The sequence below is a fragment of the Seriola lalandi genome, unplaced genomic scaffold (assembly GCF_002814215.2).
Source record: "Seriola lalandi dorsalis isolate HSWRI2012SDOR001 ecotype SW California unplaced genomic scaffold, Sedor1 jcf7180002054983, whole genome shotgun sequence".
NCBI lineage: Eukaryota > Metazoa > Chordata > Actinopteri > Carangiformes > Carangidae > Seriola > Seriola lalandi.
This window is the reverse complement of record NW_019525532.1, coordinates 1,169,563-1,187,118: the sequence shown is the minus strand read 5'-3', so window position 1 is coordinate 1,187,118 and position 17,556 is coordinate 1,169,563. Positions and strand designations below refer to the sequence as shown.

The following is a 17,556-nucleotide window of genomic DNA, read 5'->3' as shown; positions in this document are numbered from 1 at the left end:
TCATTATTTTACCTATTAATGTTTTGTGCATCGTAAAAATCAAATAACAGTCACTAAAGATACATTGCGTCATAGTGTCTGCCCCCTTGTTTTTCTACCGTTAATTGGTCTACAAGACGAGCCGCCATCTTTGTTTGGTTTAGAAGAGATTTGCAACTTGTCAACAGTTAAAAGTCTTCTTCATTGTGCACCAGGAAGTATATTTTTCGGGGTTAAGCTGGGTAGAAGAATAGTTTTTGGAAACCTGGAAATGTACTCAAGCTATTGGTAAGTGTTGTCCAACAACCTGTGTGGTTTTGTTGTGTATTTATTAAAGGCTAACCTAATTGTACAAAAGCCTAGATTAATCGTCAGAGCTAATGATTTCCCAAGAAAAGTGCTGAAGTCTTAGCTGTGATATAAAAAGGTCGATCATGGAGCATTTACTACTTAAAGAGACAAATATCTTTCTCTGGAAACTAAAACGAAGCTAAGAAGGGAGTCAATGTTGGGCTTTACATCCATGAGGTCGCCAGAAGCACAGCTTTATATGAATGCTAATGTTGCTAACGTTGTCTGCCATAACAACTGCAAGGTGATAATATGTCAGAGTTGTGTTTCAGTTTGTTTTGCACATCACCAGGGGGCCAAATGTGGAGTGACACTTAAGTTGAAAAGACCTTTTTCACTACAGACATTTGGACTCACCAACAAAGGTGTTACTAGTAACATAATCAATTGGCGCATTGTAATAATTGCTGGAACTGAGCTGTCATTGGTGTTGCACCTTTGCTAGTCCTGCTAGTTTGTGTAAAGGGTTCTACAAATCTTATTAATGTTCAAACAATTCAAAGGGGCATGACAGCAAACATGGCATGGCATTTTCTGATGTAGCGGGATGGACTATACAGTGTGTGCGAATCATTCTTGACTGCTTTTGTGGGCTCAGCTCTTGAGATGATTCACACAAGAGGGGGACATCTTACTCTGTCAGATCAGACAGTAAATCACCATATCCATATTTGTTTTACCACAAAACAATACAATTGCGACATTAACTTTTCAGTATGTGGAAACAGGAGGCATGGCTGTAATCAGACTATTGCAGTTGTAGCTGTGCTTTGGTTTCTGTTAATGGAAATGAGAGTAATGGCTTACTATTTGATTTGAAAATGATAACTTAGTTCAGAGATATACGTTATAAATCAGTAAGAATCTTTAATCTTTAGCTTAAATTTTAATCTGAATTAACACAGATTGTGTTTCCTTTATTGTCGTCCTATTCTTCTCAAACACGATCTACACAGAAGAGTCATCCACTAAATCAGATTCCAATAAATCCCACTGAATTGCTAAACTGCAATAATACCGTTTTGAGATTACAAATATAATGAGCCAGTATAACTTTGGATAAAAATAGGTTCATTTATTTACATAAAACATTTACAAAATACATGTTTTCATTGAAATGCAGTAATGTGTTATTGAAATGATTATTGTAAGAAAGACAGCAAACGGTAAGCCTTTGAGTGTGTTGTTCTGACATGAGGACACAATCATATCTGACCAGGTCTCACTGTTCTCAAATGTAATAGGCACATTGAGTTAAGACCTATTTAGTATTTCACTTTCTCTTTTTCATCTTTTCTGTTTCAGCTCCTACAGGAATTCATCATCAGAGCACCTCAGGAGCATGTAAAGAAAACCCTACATATAAAAACAGATGTGAACAGGTAAAACACAGCAGGTAACAAAAATTTTTTGAGCAGCACACGTGCATTGTTAATTACATAAAGTTAAGACTGTCTAAACTTGTGTTACAATGTTTGATTGCATTGTAAAGAGTGATGCCCTTTGTTCCTCCTTAAGGCAGTGAACTGTGTTGAATTCATTCACTATGTTTACATGCACATTAGCACCTAATTACTCTGAATAGCCACATTAAGGTAATAGTAAAGCAGTTTTCCCACATGTGCCTTATGAATGCACTGTATGAAACTGGACTGTGCACTTTACATGATTAGGTAAAGTTAGCAAATTATTAATATGCATGTAAACATATACACATACGGTAGAAGCCTACTCAAGGCATTTAATGTTTAGTGTGTCTGGGTTATTTCCATACAAATGTATTATGTAGCTTACATAAATACTTCTATAAAATGATCTATCCAAAATATTCACTGAAGCCAGTATCAAAACTTATAGCATTAATATTCACATAATCTAAAGACCATGAAAAATTTGTTCGATGTAGAAGTACTCATTGGATGTTTACCTATCTACCGTCCTGAGTCATGGTCAGCAGTAAACTAATTCATATAACAGTCGAGGTCATGTGCCATGGTGCTGTTTTAAGTGCATAATATTGTTGCATATCATTCCCCTTACATTGTCCACTCAGAGCCACATCAAGTGGGCTCCTAGTGCTCGCCCTCCTCCCGCTGAGAACAGCTCCTGTGTGTCCACAGCCACAGAAAGGTCAAGTGTCTGTAACATATGTCTATGAGCCTGACGACAGACACTGCTCTCATCTCTGTCCATGAAAAGAGTCCACCGTCTCAAGACTCGAACTCGCTGTCACTGCTGACGGAGATCTCTGGAGTGGAGGCTCCTGTTCCCCTGCGCTCGGTCTCTGTGCTACAGTCGCTGGCCTCTGGGCTGCCTAGGTGGCGAGGGGAGTTAGGCAGCAAGTGGGGGTGATGGTGGCGCTCCTGAAGGGACCCGTCAGGGGAGCTTTCAGGGGGCAGGAGGGAAGGATCCTGCTGCAGTCTGAGTGGAAGGGACAGATGAGAGAGATCAGAGTGAGGTCCCAGATTGGAGTCTTTGTTAACACAAAGAGCTGCTCTTAAGACAGAGATTATCTCTTTGCTTTAGTCAAGCCCTGGAGGACAGAGCTAAAAACAGTTTTTCCTCTCAGAAGATGTTTGTACAACGCAAACTGTATGTAGGCATAATATTTTTTAGTAATAATCATCATCATCATCTGATGTAATTTTTTGACATACCTGTTCTTTGCGGATGCAGCACGGTCTCTTTGGCGGCGATTCTTGAACCAGTTGCCGACCTGTGTGGGCGTGAGTCCAGTGGCCTGGGCCAAATGCCGTTTCCTGGACGGGTTGGGGTAGGGATCTTGGAGGTACCACTCTCTCAGCAAACTGCGAGTTCTTTCCTGGAGAAGACAGAAGAAATATTTGTCTTATTTAGACCTCCATGCATAGCTCTGTGTGTCTCATATATTATGTCAGCGCTTTCTTTCTGTCGATGCTGCACTTTGTAGAGATACCATATGGTGGCTTACCACAATAATGTGGTTCGTATTGCTTTGATATCATCCTATTAAACCACAATAATCGTATCACTCTCATATGATGCTCAGTATAATCTTGTTAGATTAGATTTATAAACAGATGATCACAATTTACATTGTAAGTATAGCCTACATAAAAATGTATATCCACTAAATTGGATCATGGTAAGGGGCTTAATAGGCGGCTACAGAGGACGTCCCTTCTGAGGTTTGGAATTAGAGATTAAGTATGAGCAGTACTTCACCCTGCCACAAGAGGGAGATCACACAGACTAACACACACCCAAGAGGCAAAGTTCATGCTCTCTCACCATGCGCTATCTTGAACCCTGTAAGCAGCTCTTTTTTCTCCCTTATGAATATTAACGAACGGAGTAGTGTTATCATAACTTTAAGTTACAAAGTCTGCTTCCACAGTTACACCACCAACAGTCTCATGACACTGAAAGATGAGTGTTTTGTAAACAAGATGATACTCAAGGTGCTCTGCACATCAGGGCATTACAGGTTATTATTTTGTGACAGGAAGAATATTTTTGTAAAAAAAAAAGGCGTTAGTGGTTTAAACAGGAGACGCTTTTCTGTAACTGACTGCATCATATAACAGTCGTCCAGCTAAATAAAAGTCAGCAGGTAGATGGAAGGAATGTCCCCAGGGTAGCAGATATATGGCTGATTCAGACTCCTGCAGGTCTGTGCTCATAGCCACTTAAAGTATTTGAAAGTAATAGCTGCTAGTTAAAGATAAAATGAAACTAATGAATCCTGTGGGGAAATCTTCCCTTTGCAGCTGCAGACAGTAAATGTTAGAGCAAAGAACAGAATGTGAATAAGAAGAGAGAAATTATGCTGAAGTGTCAATTTTAACACAATATTAGAGATAAACGAATAAATAACAGCTGTGTGACATAGCTGCATTCATATGTAAAGTTATTTAAAACTTGCAAACATGAGCTATAAGACAAATATGAGAGGGACAACAAAAATCAAGAAAATTAACATGATGCATCTCAGTTTGTCTGACATTGTTTTACAGAATGTAAGAGCATCAATAATCTGGACTTGTACGAGATCTCTGATCTTGCATCAGGACACCAGGCCTAAAGTAGTTTAGTAGGCTTCACAGCAGAAGGCAGAGGGATAACCACGGCTCTAACCATGATCATCTTAAGAGCTCAAAGACCAGGCGGCTTGATATAGCAGAGTTAAAAAAGCATCTGTACAAGAGAGAAACTGATGGTCAAGTTTCCAATGTTAAGATGTGATTTCATATCATCTAAGGACGTGTTATAATGTCATGCCATTAGACGATTCAGGTCTTATCTGATATTCTACGTTTAACCCAAAGACGAGGGAACACGTGGGTTTTCCACACTACATCACTCTGTCACCAGCAGCCATGTGGCTCAAATTAAATCATTATCAGGTTATTTACCTTAAAGCAGTGCGTCTTCTGCTCGCCGTCCCAGATGGTGCGGGGCAGAGGGAACTTCTTGCGGATTCGGTATTTCTCCACCGGGCCCAGCGGCCGCCCACGGAGCCTCTCTGCCTCTCGATAGTGCGCGTCCAGCCACAGGTCTTGGAGTTTGGCGTGCGACTCGCGCGTAAACCGGTGGCTCTGGAGGATTTGGTAAAGAGCCTCAAAATTTCCCCCGTGGAAGGCGACCAGCGCTCTCGCCCGCATCACGGACTCGTGTCGGTTCAGTGCTTCCCCGGCGGAGCCAGGGACAGCGGCGGGCAGGGACCAGAGGAACCGGCCGAGGCGCTCGATGTCCCCGGTCTCCTCCAAGTTCTCGCACACCCGAGCGACCTGGTCCGGTGTGAACATCGGCAGTGGGAACATCTCGCCTTGTTGCGTCTCAGCAGCTCACCGAGGAAGTTGTGAAATGTTCACAGGGCGCATGAAATGATATATCCAGCCGTGCGTAAAAGTCCGTGCGCTCGCTGCTTTTTTTTTTGAGTTGACAGCAAGTTTATCGACACTTGCAGCATCTATCTGCTGCCTCTCTTATGTAACTGAGTCTTTCCTGGTATTGGGCAAATGTTCCAGAGTGGCTGATGCGCCAGAGTAGAGACGAATAAAGAAAGAGGACAAGGAGTCAACCTGTATTTATAGCTAGATTCAATTAGCATCTCTGTAGTTGTTTTGAGAAGGATTATACGTCCTGGCCATTAGCCTCTTAGTGGGGGGTTGTGTGTACAGAGGTGACTGGCTGATCAGCTTGTTTGGCTTAGCCTCAGGATATATTGACTGCCAGGATAACTGCAGTGAGCAAACAAGGGAGGATAGGTTATTTAATAGGTTGGATCTGATAGAGATGGAGCCCTGAGCAAAACCTGGGTTCAGAGCAGAAATGAACAGCAGGTTTTAGACAGCAAGCAAAACATAAGAGGCAAAATGCAAAGAAATGAAGCTTTCTGGTGTCGCCTTTGTCACTTTATGACTGAGTGAAAACTTGAAAACCATTTATTTCTTGGATGGCGCAATTAATTGCCACTGGTCATGAAAACCTGTATCGCATGTGTCTTGACATTTGGCCGTGAGGACATGTCTGAGCACAAAGCTGTAGAGATCTCTGACCAGCTAATACCCATGTAATTAAAACAGACATGGTTGCACCTACAGCCTACCCTCTGCGACCTCTGGCCAGGCTGAGACATGACAAAAACGCCCCTAGACATCGATGTGCGGTGCAACTCCAGGACACGGAGTTAATGACCGCTGCCCGGTTCAATCCTTCTGATCTTAGTAGCTCATTAATCAGTCTTAGGGCAGTTTTCTTATTAATCAGGTTAAGGACCCTGTAAGCATCTGTCAACTAAAATGCAAACATGTTACATTTGATTTGCACATAATAGCCTAGAGGAAAAGTAGTATTAGTGTCACTTTAGCATCAAGAGAAAAAAGCCAAAAGAATAATAAGTTATAGATTTTACATTTACAATAAACACATCTGAAGGCAGACATGGATTAGTCCCTGGAGTGAATATTTAGGCTTTTCACAAAGGTTGCAGTCAGGTGAAGGATCATCTGGTTTAAAATAAGGTGAAGGGGAGTAAAATCCCATCGACAAATCTGTCTAGAATACAGATATCAGCTCGCCAGACGCTGAAGCCTCATCAGTGAACATCTGGAGTCCCAAATTGTGTGTGCCAATAATTATGGATATATATTATATATAATATTTTGGATTTTTGTAAGTAGACAACAGTTAATTATCATGGTGTCAGGTTTCCTTTTACAGTTTTGTGTTGGGGAGATTTATATTAATCCCCAAATTATCAATAATCGCTCCAACAAAAACAACTATGAACAAAAGATTCAGATATACACATGAAACAATTACACCGTCAGATTAAGTGAAAATGAACTGATTGCATATGAAGCTGATAAAGTCTCTCGGTTATTTGGAAAAATATTTGATTTAAAATTTACCCACAAACCACTTGTATTTTAGGATACAAACTAACGTTATGAAGACAACATTTTAATTATGATTGTGGGTTCATTAGATTGCTGTTTGTGTAATAATCAGTTTTAACACTAACACAGTGGTGGCGAGAAATGTTAAGATTTGCAAGTAAGAAAATGAAAAGTTAAATGTTACATGCTTACACATTTTTTTATAAAGGTAATCAGTCATTGAGTAATCATGTAATTTATAAGATATTCTCACATTTGAGGAACCAGAAAAATATTGACTAGATTTCTTGAATCTAGTTAGTTTTGTGTCAGATAACCAGTTGACTAATCCTTTCAGTACCAGTCATGGTACTGTGAAGCTGTGCAGTAGAGTTTAGGGTATAGAAAGCGTATAGAATTACTGTATAAGCAGTGGGCAACCATTTGATACGTGTTAGATCCTAAATCTAGATTAAAATACCAGGTGGGATTGGTAGGCTAATGGAAAGGGGGGTATGTGTGATTATGTGTGTGAGTTGGCACAGAAGGGGAGAAATGACCTCAGTGAAGATCATGCTTACAGTTAATCTAACCCCTCCAAGTTTCAGACACTTTGCGCCACTGACCGCGACCACTACACACACACACACACACACACACACACACTTACCTTCATTACAAGAAATCCGCTGGCCCAATCTGTTTAACACTTTGAAGGCAGACTGAACCAAAATCTGCTTAAGTGCTCCCAAGCCGTTGCAGAACAGATGATGTGCTTGTAGAAGGGTGGAGGGTCCGGGGGGTTGATTATATATCTTTGTAAAATAGAAGAGCTTGACATCACCGATAATGCTATTGTAAGGATTTACTGCCCTTAAGACAATTACCATTGATAATTTACCCCCCACTTTTGAGATATGTGTAAATCATGTTGGCCTTGGCCAGATTTTCTGTCAGCATAGCAACACCTTTCACTACTACGTTAACAATTCCCAGTACCATCTCCAACTCTCTGGCAGGCCTCTTTTCTTTTTGATTGACACTAAAAATGTTCACTGCTCCACTTTCAGAGGAGTATTACAGACCAAACAGACAAACAGAGATTTATGTAAATCTTAGTGTTAAATAGCTACAAAAGTTTGGGTCATGTGTGCGTCAAACTATCAGGTGAGAGGAACTGTACAGCAGCTCTCTTAAAGGGAATCACTCAGGACTGTCAACTTTATCTCTACATATAGTAGTTGTTAGGTAAACACTTCATTAGCAGCAGCAATGTGTTTCTCTGAATGAAGGTGTTTATCTGTCTTCTTCTGTGTCCTAATTCAGGTGGGGGATCGTCCAAATGACCTGGGACACTGGACCTTAAGGCTAAACTGTGCCTGTGCTTCTTCCCTGAATGCCAAATGACAAAAATAACTTGTACACGCAGGTGGTTCTACCCAACTTTTAAAGGTAAAAAAAAAAATCCTCATGTTTACCACCAGGAAGTCACCCTCGGATGATTGACCTATAAAAAAACTACCATGTTACCCAAGTTAACAGCTTACCCTGTAGAGTGTTTGAATACTGGTGCTATGGATCCGTTTTCAATAAGTGGGTCCCCTTTTTCTCTTTTTTTTGTATCATGCACAAGAGTCGTCTCAATTCAGGAAAAAGAAAATGGAATTTCTTAGTAGGAGCGTTTATCTGGGGACAAGCCTTGTTGGCTCATTACAACATATCTGGTCTTTGAATCCAGACTTCAGGTGATCCAGTCCCGAAATTTGGAAAGATAATCAACCCTATGATACACTCACAATCTGTCTAGGGTGTTCCCCGTCGCACACCCAATGCACACTGGCGTAGGTTTTACCCTTACCTCCAGATTCAGTATAAAGTAATGTTAATTATAAAGAGGGATGTCTGTCCTATTTGAACTCACCAGGTTTTGTAGGAACACATCCCGTGTTCAGTAGATATAAAGCTGTAGTTTTTGTATTTGTATTTTTTGCTTGGTCAGTGTATTGTGGTTTAATTCAAGAACAAACTGGAGATCAGCGGTGAACTGATTTGGTATTTTCAATGTCTGATGGCAATATTCAGAGAGCAGGGCGACTGATATTATGTTGTTGTTTTTATTCTTTGCAGCTGATAAAACACAAAAGTTTAATAATAACAAAAACGAGACACAAAATTGATGAACTTAAATGAACATTTATTTAACACTTATGTATTATTCACTTGAACACAGAAAAACATTTCAAACTAAAAGATGTGCATTGCCTGTTGCATTCTACTTATTATTTTTTAAAAAGCCTGTAATTAATTAAAAAATATTAAACTCTCTAATACAAAAAGACTTTTACTGAAATGTCTGATGTATGTATCTGCAGACATTTTTTGTTTATCAGTGTCGAGAGCATGACGCCTGATATCACCCCGATTAATCAGCCGACCAATTAATCAGTCTATCACTACTGGAGAACATGTTAAACTCGTCAGCAACTACAACACACACACACACACACACACACACACACACACACACACACACACACACACACACACACAAAATGTTGGAACCCCACTTGACATAATTAATTAGTGGCTTAAACAGAAGCCTCCTGCTTAAAAAATGACCTGTTGATTTTGCCAACAGCCAAAGCGGGGGGCACATGCATCTGTGTGTGTGTGTGTATGTGTGTGTGTGTGTGTGTGTGTGTGTGTGTGTGTGGAACGGGGGAGTATTACCATGCTGTATAAATCCACACCAAGCACAATTAACAAGCAATTGGGAGGAGAAGTAATTAGTATTATCTGCTTATCACCGTCAACCCCTATTCTAAGGAAAATGGGTTAAAAAACTCACAATGACACATGCACACACACACTAATTCCCTCCAGGCAAATGTGTAAGAGCTAATTGCAACCTAATTTGCAACTCAATAGCAGTATCCTCTCAGACAGGGCTATCCCCCTGCATCCTCCCCTCCCCTCGTCCCCAGCATACTATGTGTTAGCTTTACCTCTCAGCCCATGCTGATAGCACTCACCAAACAAACGATGTCCATCGCTGTGGGGTGAAAAGAGGAAAGAGAGGAAGATCTCTTGATTCAATAGACACAGGTGATATAAAGTAAATGTGGACTGTGATTTCACCAAATACTAATGGGGTCGGGTGGTGGGGTGGGGGTGGGGGTTCGTTAGAAGTTTAAAAGTTTACTTCTATAGTTGAGTTTTAATGGAGATATTTATAATGTATATAAAGTAAGTAAGTTAATAGATATATAAAGAAATATTTGATATGCATTGGACAAATGTGAATGTTTGATAAGCATTATCGGCTGTGGTATATGAGTCTCCTGACTTGGAAACACTTTCAGGGACTTGGGTTCTTTAAAAGCTTGTGAGGCTTATTCCTAATAAATATATATAAGTTTTGCCATATTGTATGATTAAGGGGTGCAAGTAATGATTATTTTCATCACCTAATAATCTTCAGATTATTCTCTCAATTAACCATTACATTATGGTCTAAAATGTCAGAAGAAAATAGTGAAAATCAAAATTTTCCAAAATTCCTTATTCTTCCACAACCACAGTAGAAACACTTGTTGTCGACTAAAAAGTGTGTTTCTCATACATCTAAACTATACTGGGGTTTCCTTCTCAAGACTACATAGACCTTGACCCCAGGAGAACATTTGCCCAGATTTCTTTAATAAAACCTTAGAAATTAAAAGAGAACTTGTTTTATTAGGAAACCCAAAAGGAGATTCTTAAAAGTCAGTGATCTGGCAGCATGTGACTAAATGTTCAAACATAGTGCTGTGTCACTGTGCCCAGTTTCTTAACATTAAAGCATTTCCAGGGGGAATCCCTTCTACTTGAATTAATACGTGACCAGAGCAACAGGCTTCTTTACACTTCAAGGTGTGAAGTGAAAAGCTGTCTGGAGATTATTTGTGTAATGAGATGTTCTTTCCAGGTATCGTTCGCTGATGGATTGGGTCATTGTTCCCTCCCGTGTAATGAACCACCCCCAGACAGTATCATGTTTGCTGTTTGAGGGATCAGCTTACCACAAGCTCACGGTTAGCTGGCAAACTCTAATTTAAGCCTTTGAAAAATAGCCCAGGCAAATCACTGCTTGCACTGGATTATTTGTTTTCTTGTTTTGCTGATTGTGGGCACAGAGCTTTGAATACTGAGAAGTGACTGTCTGGGTGACACAGCAAGTGATGTAACAGGCTGCGTTTCAGACTGTTTGGACTCTTGACTTTGAAGTTTTTTTGAAGTCCCTATTTTTATTGTGAACTGTTTTAATAATCAGCCCTAAGTGACTGAGTGAGTGAATTTTTAAGTAGTTTAAAGTAAACATCAAGCCGACACACTGTACTGGATAAAAAGATTAGATTATTTAAATTCGTTTTTTGTAGGATCCAGTAGCCATCACTTCCTTTTAATGTTTCCAGTATATGATAAATAAACCAACACTTTCTCAGGCCATTGTATTACCACAAATAATGATTATTTTGATTAATTATACAGAAAGTTTAATTTAGTGTAGTCTTTCCTAAAGCACTGCCAAAAGGATTTACAATTTACCAATTTTATCAGTAGTTTGATTGGTATTATCTGCTTTTTATGGGCATGTTTAGTCCTGAACTAAAACTATTACTATGGTGCAGATTAAAATTTTCATTTAAACTGATTTACTTACATTAAACAACATACTGTAACTACAGAAGCTTGTACGTACAGTAGAAAGCTCTGACTACAAACTATGTATGAAAAAAGTAAAATATATGAGTAATGTTGTGAACTGTTGTGATAAAAGAGAATTCACTGACTCAATTTGAGATGGTTCAATAAGAGAAACGGTAGAACAAATAGTTTCACTTAAATATTGGTTAATTTTTGTATCAAAACCTCTGTCTTGCTTTGTGAGAAGAAACCCTCCTCTTCCTCTGCTTCCCGCCATCATCATATGTAACAGGTGTCGCTGGAGTTGTTTAGGAATCCTGAGGGATTTAAGGTGGGACTTATTCTTACCTAATACTATAATGCTCATTAATTCCTGCTTTGGTGACTTACCTCCCCCTGATCCTCTCTGGTCGGCCCGGCCCAGCCCAGCCCGTCCTCGCCCTCGATGTCTGCTGATGCTGTCAGGGCCTCGGCAGAAAGACCGCTCAGCTGTCAGGCGGAAAGAAGCATCGGAAGGGTCATTTGTCTTTCAGCAGGGTAATCATGGGGAAAGGCCTGAACATGGCGTTGTAAAATAGGGGTACATAGCTGCATGGGTTTATCACAGTTATATTGGAGAGGTGATTATTCACTGGTCTAACAAGTGTCTAACAAGTGTGTGCAGAGATTTTGAGCATATTTTGTCCAAAACGACAGTTTCCTTTGTCAGGGCAGGGTGAAAAAATGATAAAGTAAATTTACTAGAGGCAATAAGTCCCTCACCTGGAAATCCAGGGTTCAGACCTCATGACCACAAGCGTTCACCCTGTTGAAGCATGACACACTTTGTCCTGCTCTTTTGTTCTGTGCCTGAACTTGCACTCTCTCATCATATTGTAAACTGAGTCAATATCAGTATCGTAAACACACAAATACAGTTGTGCCAGTCAATTTGTTTTCATGGGTCATAATTCTTTCTGAAAAAATGAAGGCTCTCAAAAAAAATATTCTTATGGTCAACAATTAAAATTAAATGCAATATGACAGTATTGATCCAGTGTAACTGCAACTGTAGCTGCAGTGATTAAGTTGATTAATCGATTGAACTTTCTTTCAATGCAGCCTCTCAAATGTCAGGGTTTTATACTTTTCTTTGTTGTTTATGGCAGTGACTGAATATCTTTCTCTTTCTGGATTATTGGTCAGACAAAGCAAGACATTTGAAGATGTCACCTTGAGCTCTGAGAAATTATTCACTGTTTTCTGACATAGACAAAACAGTTATTCGATCATTTGTTAAGATAATCTGCAGAGTAATCTATGAAATCATCTTTAGTTGCAGCCCTAAACATTATTTAAATTAAATGTAGCTGAAATTGCATATCCGCAACGATAAACACATGTGATTAGACAGTCAGCTAATTTGCAATAACAATTGGTTTTGGACAAAAGTGTCTGAAAATATGGGGGATGGACAAATGGACCTGTCAACACGTGTCAGCCCTGAGCTGAACTAACTAATGGGCAGATCATCTTTCAAAATAACCAAAACATGAACACACTGTGGTCAGGCAGCTGGACATGAGATGCATGACTGCACTTGGTGATACTAATATTTGTTGTTCATTGGGTATGATCTGAAATATTTCACACAACCTATTTTATTTTATTTTTTTGCCAAACCTTTTCAGTCTGTCTATCCTCACACTTAACAAGATTAAGTAATTTGGCACTGAAATTATGCCTTTAATTAGTTACAATTTCCTCGGTATTGTCAATGCCTGACAGTTGTTTTCTCTTCTTAGTGTTTTCTATAATAATGCCCAACAGTGCTCTCTCAGACATCTCACATTTGGACCAATTCTTGTGTTTTTTAAGTGTATGTAAGGTGCTGGAAAATATTTTAGTTACAGAACAAGCAAAGCATTTGCATAGAATTTAGGTTTGTCTAATGCTAATGAAACATTTTTACGTACAGGATACTGTAATACAAAGCAAAGCAAATCTACCAGAGCATTACATAGGTTTATTGCTCCTGTCAATATAAGGAATCTGTTTATACTGATTATTGCAGGACTGTGAACAGGACTGTGCAGCTTCCGCTCTGCTTTAGACGATAAAACTCCCCTTCTACCAAATGTAATGCAACCTAGTTACTGCATGATTTCCACTTCATTAGATGTTGTAACAAAGTGCAGGACAGAGGAGGGAACTGTTAGAAAACAGTTTCTTCATTGCAGTATGTCGCATTTATGCGCCAAAATATGGTGTTTAAAAAATCTCACTTTCAACAAACAAGAAAATGTGAATGTTGTAATTCACATTAGAAATTAGCATCACATACCTGCGCTATGCCGGCTAAGTCCACTTTCATCTTAATGTTTAGTCCGTTGTCCCAGTAATTGTAATAATGTCACTGGCGTTGCTGACATTTCTAACATCATGACTGCAAAAAATAGTGAAAACAAATACAGTCACCCTCACTATGGGCTTATATTGATTTTGTTTAAAGTCGTGTTGTTAGATCCTTTGGTACAGTAGCTGACAGCTCAACTAAAGTTTAATCTGTCATATAAATCCCACTTAATCTCCCGTACTACAACTGCTTTATTAAGTATGTTAACTGCAGTAAGTGTTCGGCCAGGTTTGTTGATTTAAAAAAAACAGTTGCTTCTTCCAGCAAACTCAATAACCTTAATCTTTTTTACTACTTTTGAAAGACTTTAAATTACTACACGGACAATCATCGTTTTCTATTGCAGCAATTGTAAGGCATGATAAATCCGTCTGGTAATCTTTGCGACATTGTTGGCATACACCCAGTTTGTGTTGTGCAAACATTGGGGTAATTGTATCATAGCTTCCATCATCTGTTAGTGAATTATTGTGATAAATGAGCCTCGTATTGAGGAATCGATCGAAGCAGAATTAACTCACTGTGGCCAAGGTGGCCTGTGTGTGTGTGTGGTTGAGAACATATGTTTCAGAGTTTCACTTCCTAGTACGTACTGTATAAGTACAGTATGTATTTTTGAGTTTCCTGCAGTACAGCATGACATGGCTAATATGTAGGTATAATGACTTTTAATGATTACTCACCTGTGTGTGTATATTTTTGTCTACTTGTGTATGTCTTTTGTGTCTTTTCCCGCTGGGTTCATGTGACAGCAGGGGTGGGAGGCTAAGAGGCGTTAGCTTGGTGAGAAGGATTACCTATATCTGTTAGGCCTCCTTTTCTTTCCCCGGGGCAGTGTCACGTCTCATTACTTCTGTCCTTTAGCAGGATACATTTAAACTGAAGGCAGCCTGGGCGTCCAGGAACACCAGGTTTAGAGGCTGAGTGATATGCGTGCCCTCTGCTTGAGAGGCTTTTTCCAGTAAGCAGACAGGTAAACTTCTCCCAAAGCTGGCATTGATGGCAGCTAAGCCTTCACTTGTTTAAGTGAAACGGATGCCTACATCACAGAGAGAGACATGTTCAGCGTGTGGTTACAATCTGTTGTTGTGACCGTCTCAACAAAAAACATGTTCATGTTCCCGGGTGACACATCTGCATGTAATTAACATACAAATTAGCAGACAACACATACAGTATATGAAGAGGGGAGGTTATACAGGAAGAAAGCAAGGTGGAGTGTGAGACTACAAGAGAGCAGATAAAAGCAGTAATAGAACATTTATGCAAAACGATTAGTTTACGAATAATTTAGCTGATTGACAAAATTAACTGGCAACAATTTTGATAATAATAGTCGTTTAAGTCAATATTAAAGGTGCTGTATGTACGTTTTTGATAACGTTACCATGAACAACTGTTTACTTACCAGTCTTGAAGAAATGTGAATTTGTGACAGGCATTTTTTTACTGTTTTGTGACATTCTTAGATCAATTAATCCAGAAAATAATGATAGTGTGATAGTGGTGATAATGACAATGGTAGATGTTTGGGTTTTAGAGAGTTGGTCGGACAAAATAAACAAAACGTCACCTTCAGATCTAAGAAATTTGTCATCAAATGTGTAATTTTTTATTTATATACATTCTAAAGAGCAAATAATTTATTGATTAATCTAAAAATAAACAAGTCATTAACCGGTCATGAAGATAATCATTAGCATACAGCCCTAGATTTTTCATAACTTGCCAACCTGTCCTAACACCAGACCTCAGTCAAGCTTGTGACAAAGTTCAGTTCAGCCTACACGGATGGATATGCATTACCTCAGGGATTAGCTGAAAAATGTCAGTTTTCGACATAGTTAAAAAAAAATTAACTGTCTAACCCTCTTGGTGCTTGTTAAATTTTCATCTGGGCCCATTCAAGCCTATTTTTATTTTATGGTGACAGACATTTGTTGCAGAACTGCTGACGAAAGTATTTTCCACACTGAAGATACAGTTCCAGAGTGGAAAATATGCAGTGTAAGAGTAATCTATTTCTGTCAGTTTTCTGTACCAATATATTTTAAAGTTCCCCCCCAAGGCACTCAAGTTAATAAATCATTTATTCAATGAATGTAAAGATCTCCTCAACCACTTGGCCTAATCACTTGTAAATCCTTCCAGTCAAGTGGCTCATTAGAAGAAATCACTGATGTTAAGCTGAGCGGCATAAACATCCTCTATAGTCCTTTCCTCTTCAAACTGTTGTTAAACATGTTACAGTGGACAAACAAGCAATTCATTTGTACCCACATTTCATTTTGCGAATTCTTTCCACGAGTATGGGTCATTTACTCCTTCATTTTCACCCATTCATTGACCTTTACAGAAGGGCCTGTATGTTTACACCGCCTGTATGTTGACCCCTTGCTCTCATTGCCCTCACCCTTTCCTCCCCCTTCTCTCGATGAACCCCCCACCGCCTGCTCATCTCGCCCTCCAGCTGGTTCCTTCCACCATCCAGAAGCCATGGAGCTCTCCTGTCCTTAGCAGGGCGGCTAATCTAGATGGCGGGAGGCCTCCCTCCTGCTAGCGTACACAAGAGAGGGCAGCCCTAATTGCGTATGTCGTAAAGCTCTGTGACCCAGATAAGCCTTCTCTCCCCAAAGCTGTCGAGATAAACCCCACTTTACCTCACCAAACCTGCCTCTCCTGATCCACACAAGCCACCCCCCTCCAAACATTTCTGCACCTTCTGCCACATTATTAACACCCAGGAAAGGGGGAGCCAGGTGAATACTGCCAATTTATGCAAAGTTAGTGGTAACCTTGTAAGAAAAAGTAGCTCAAAGGAGGTGGAAAAAATTTGGATAGCAATATAAGACAAAACATTTTAGAGGCTTCCTTAAAAATCAGCAACATATAGTTCAGGACATGCTTTTTAATCATAGTAAGTTTGCATCTTTGCATTGACCAGAAAGCAAAAGTGCCCATATTTACTCAGGACCCACGACTTGTGGTGGATGATGATTAGATGTCCAATGAAAGCCAAACTAAAGCCAAAAGTGTGAAGTTGCGTGCTACTAGCTCTCGCGTGCCTAGCTCATCATTGAGCCCGGTAATGCAGGCTTAACCACAAAATGCCACGGTGCTTCAGACAAACTGTCAAGTGCCGAATGTCACACGTGCTCTACTTCTCTAACAGGTGGCCGGCTCACCGGTCAACACTTGGGTTACTGATGCTATACAAACAGATATTGAATTGTCAACTTTCTAAAACTGGCTTATGTTGAGATGAAATGAAAAGTATTGTTCTTCAGAAATATTAGTCAGTAACTCTGGTGGTGTAGACGTTTGGTTGCCATTGCAGAAGTAATTCAGTCCACATCAAACAGAAGAGAACTCTTAAAGTCCACTTTAAAACAGATCTTAATTACTAAATAGGAGCTTTTAATTGGATGCTAGCCTGACTCGCCCTTTAATCACCCATCACATGCTATTGGTGCAGGGATGCCTTTAAATCCCCATCTTAATCCAAGTTACACCACAGGTCAATATCAACTGTGTCAAGTGCTCAGTGAACGATACTCCTACTGATATCTTGTAGCTTTTCTAATGGTGAATGGCCCACAACTTGAAATATACAAATTACTACCTAATGTCACACACAATTTCAGCTCAAATGAAAGAAATCTGCTTTATTGTTGCCTCTTACAATGGCATGTGTGTCATGTTTCCTTGGCTTGTCCTGCCCTCAGCTTCTTTACTTCCTATTTAAATGATGCTTCTGGAAACTCTGTTGACATTACTTGTCAT

The 17,556-nt window shown here is 39.6% G+C and overlaps 1 protein-coding gene across 1 annotated transcript; it reads right to left on the bottom strand.

Annotated features, from left to right (window-relative positions):
- Positions 1-1,380: 1,380 nt before the first annotated feature.
- Positions 1,381-5,350, bottom strand: six7 (SIX homeobox 7). Its single transcript, XM_023396745.1, has 3 exons — positions 4,725-5,350; positions 2,988-3,151; positions 1,381-2,751 (listed from the first exon to the last, which is right to left on the bottom strand). The coding sequence occupies exons 1-3, from the start codon at positions 5,130-5,132 to the stop codon at positions 2,541-2,543; spliced, it is 783 nt and encodes a 260-aa protein (XP_023252513.1). The 5' UTR covers positions 5,133-5,350; the 3' UTR covers positions 1,381-2,540.
- Positions 5,351-17,556: the final 12,206 nt, after the last annotated feature.

Excerpts from the sequence above, each read along its gene's own strand:
- six7 (XM_023396745.1), bottom strand. The coding sequence starts at position 5,132 with ATGTTCCCACTGCCGATGTTCACACCGGACCAGGTCGCTCGGGTGTGC. Across the intron at positions 3,152-4,724 it reads AGAAGACGCACTGCTTTAAG|GAAAGAACTCGCAGTTTGCT; the intron begins GTAAATAACCTG and ends TGTCTTCTCCAG. Across the intron at positions 2,752-2,987 it reads GCTGCATCCGCAAAGAACAG|ACTGCAGCAGGATCCTTCCC; the intron begins GTATGTCAAAAA and ends CCTTCCACTCAG.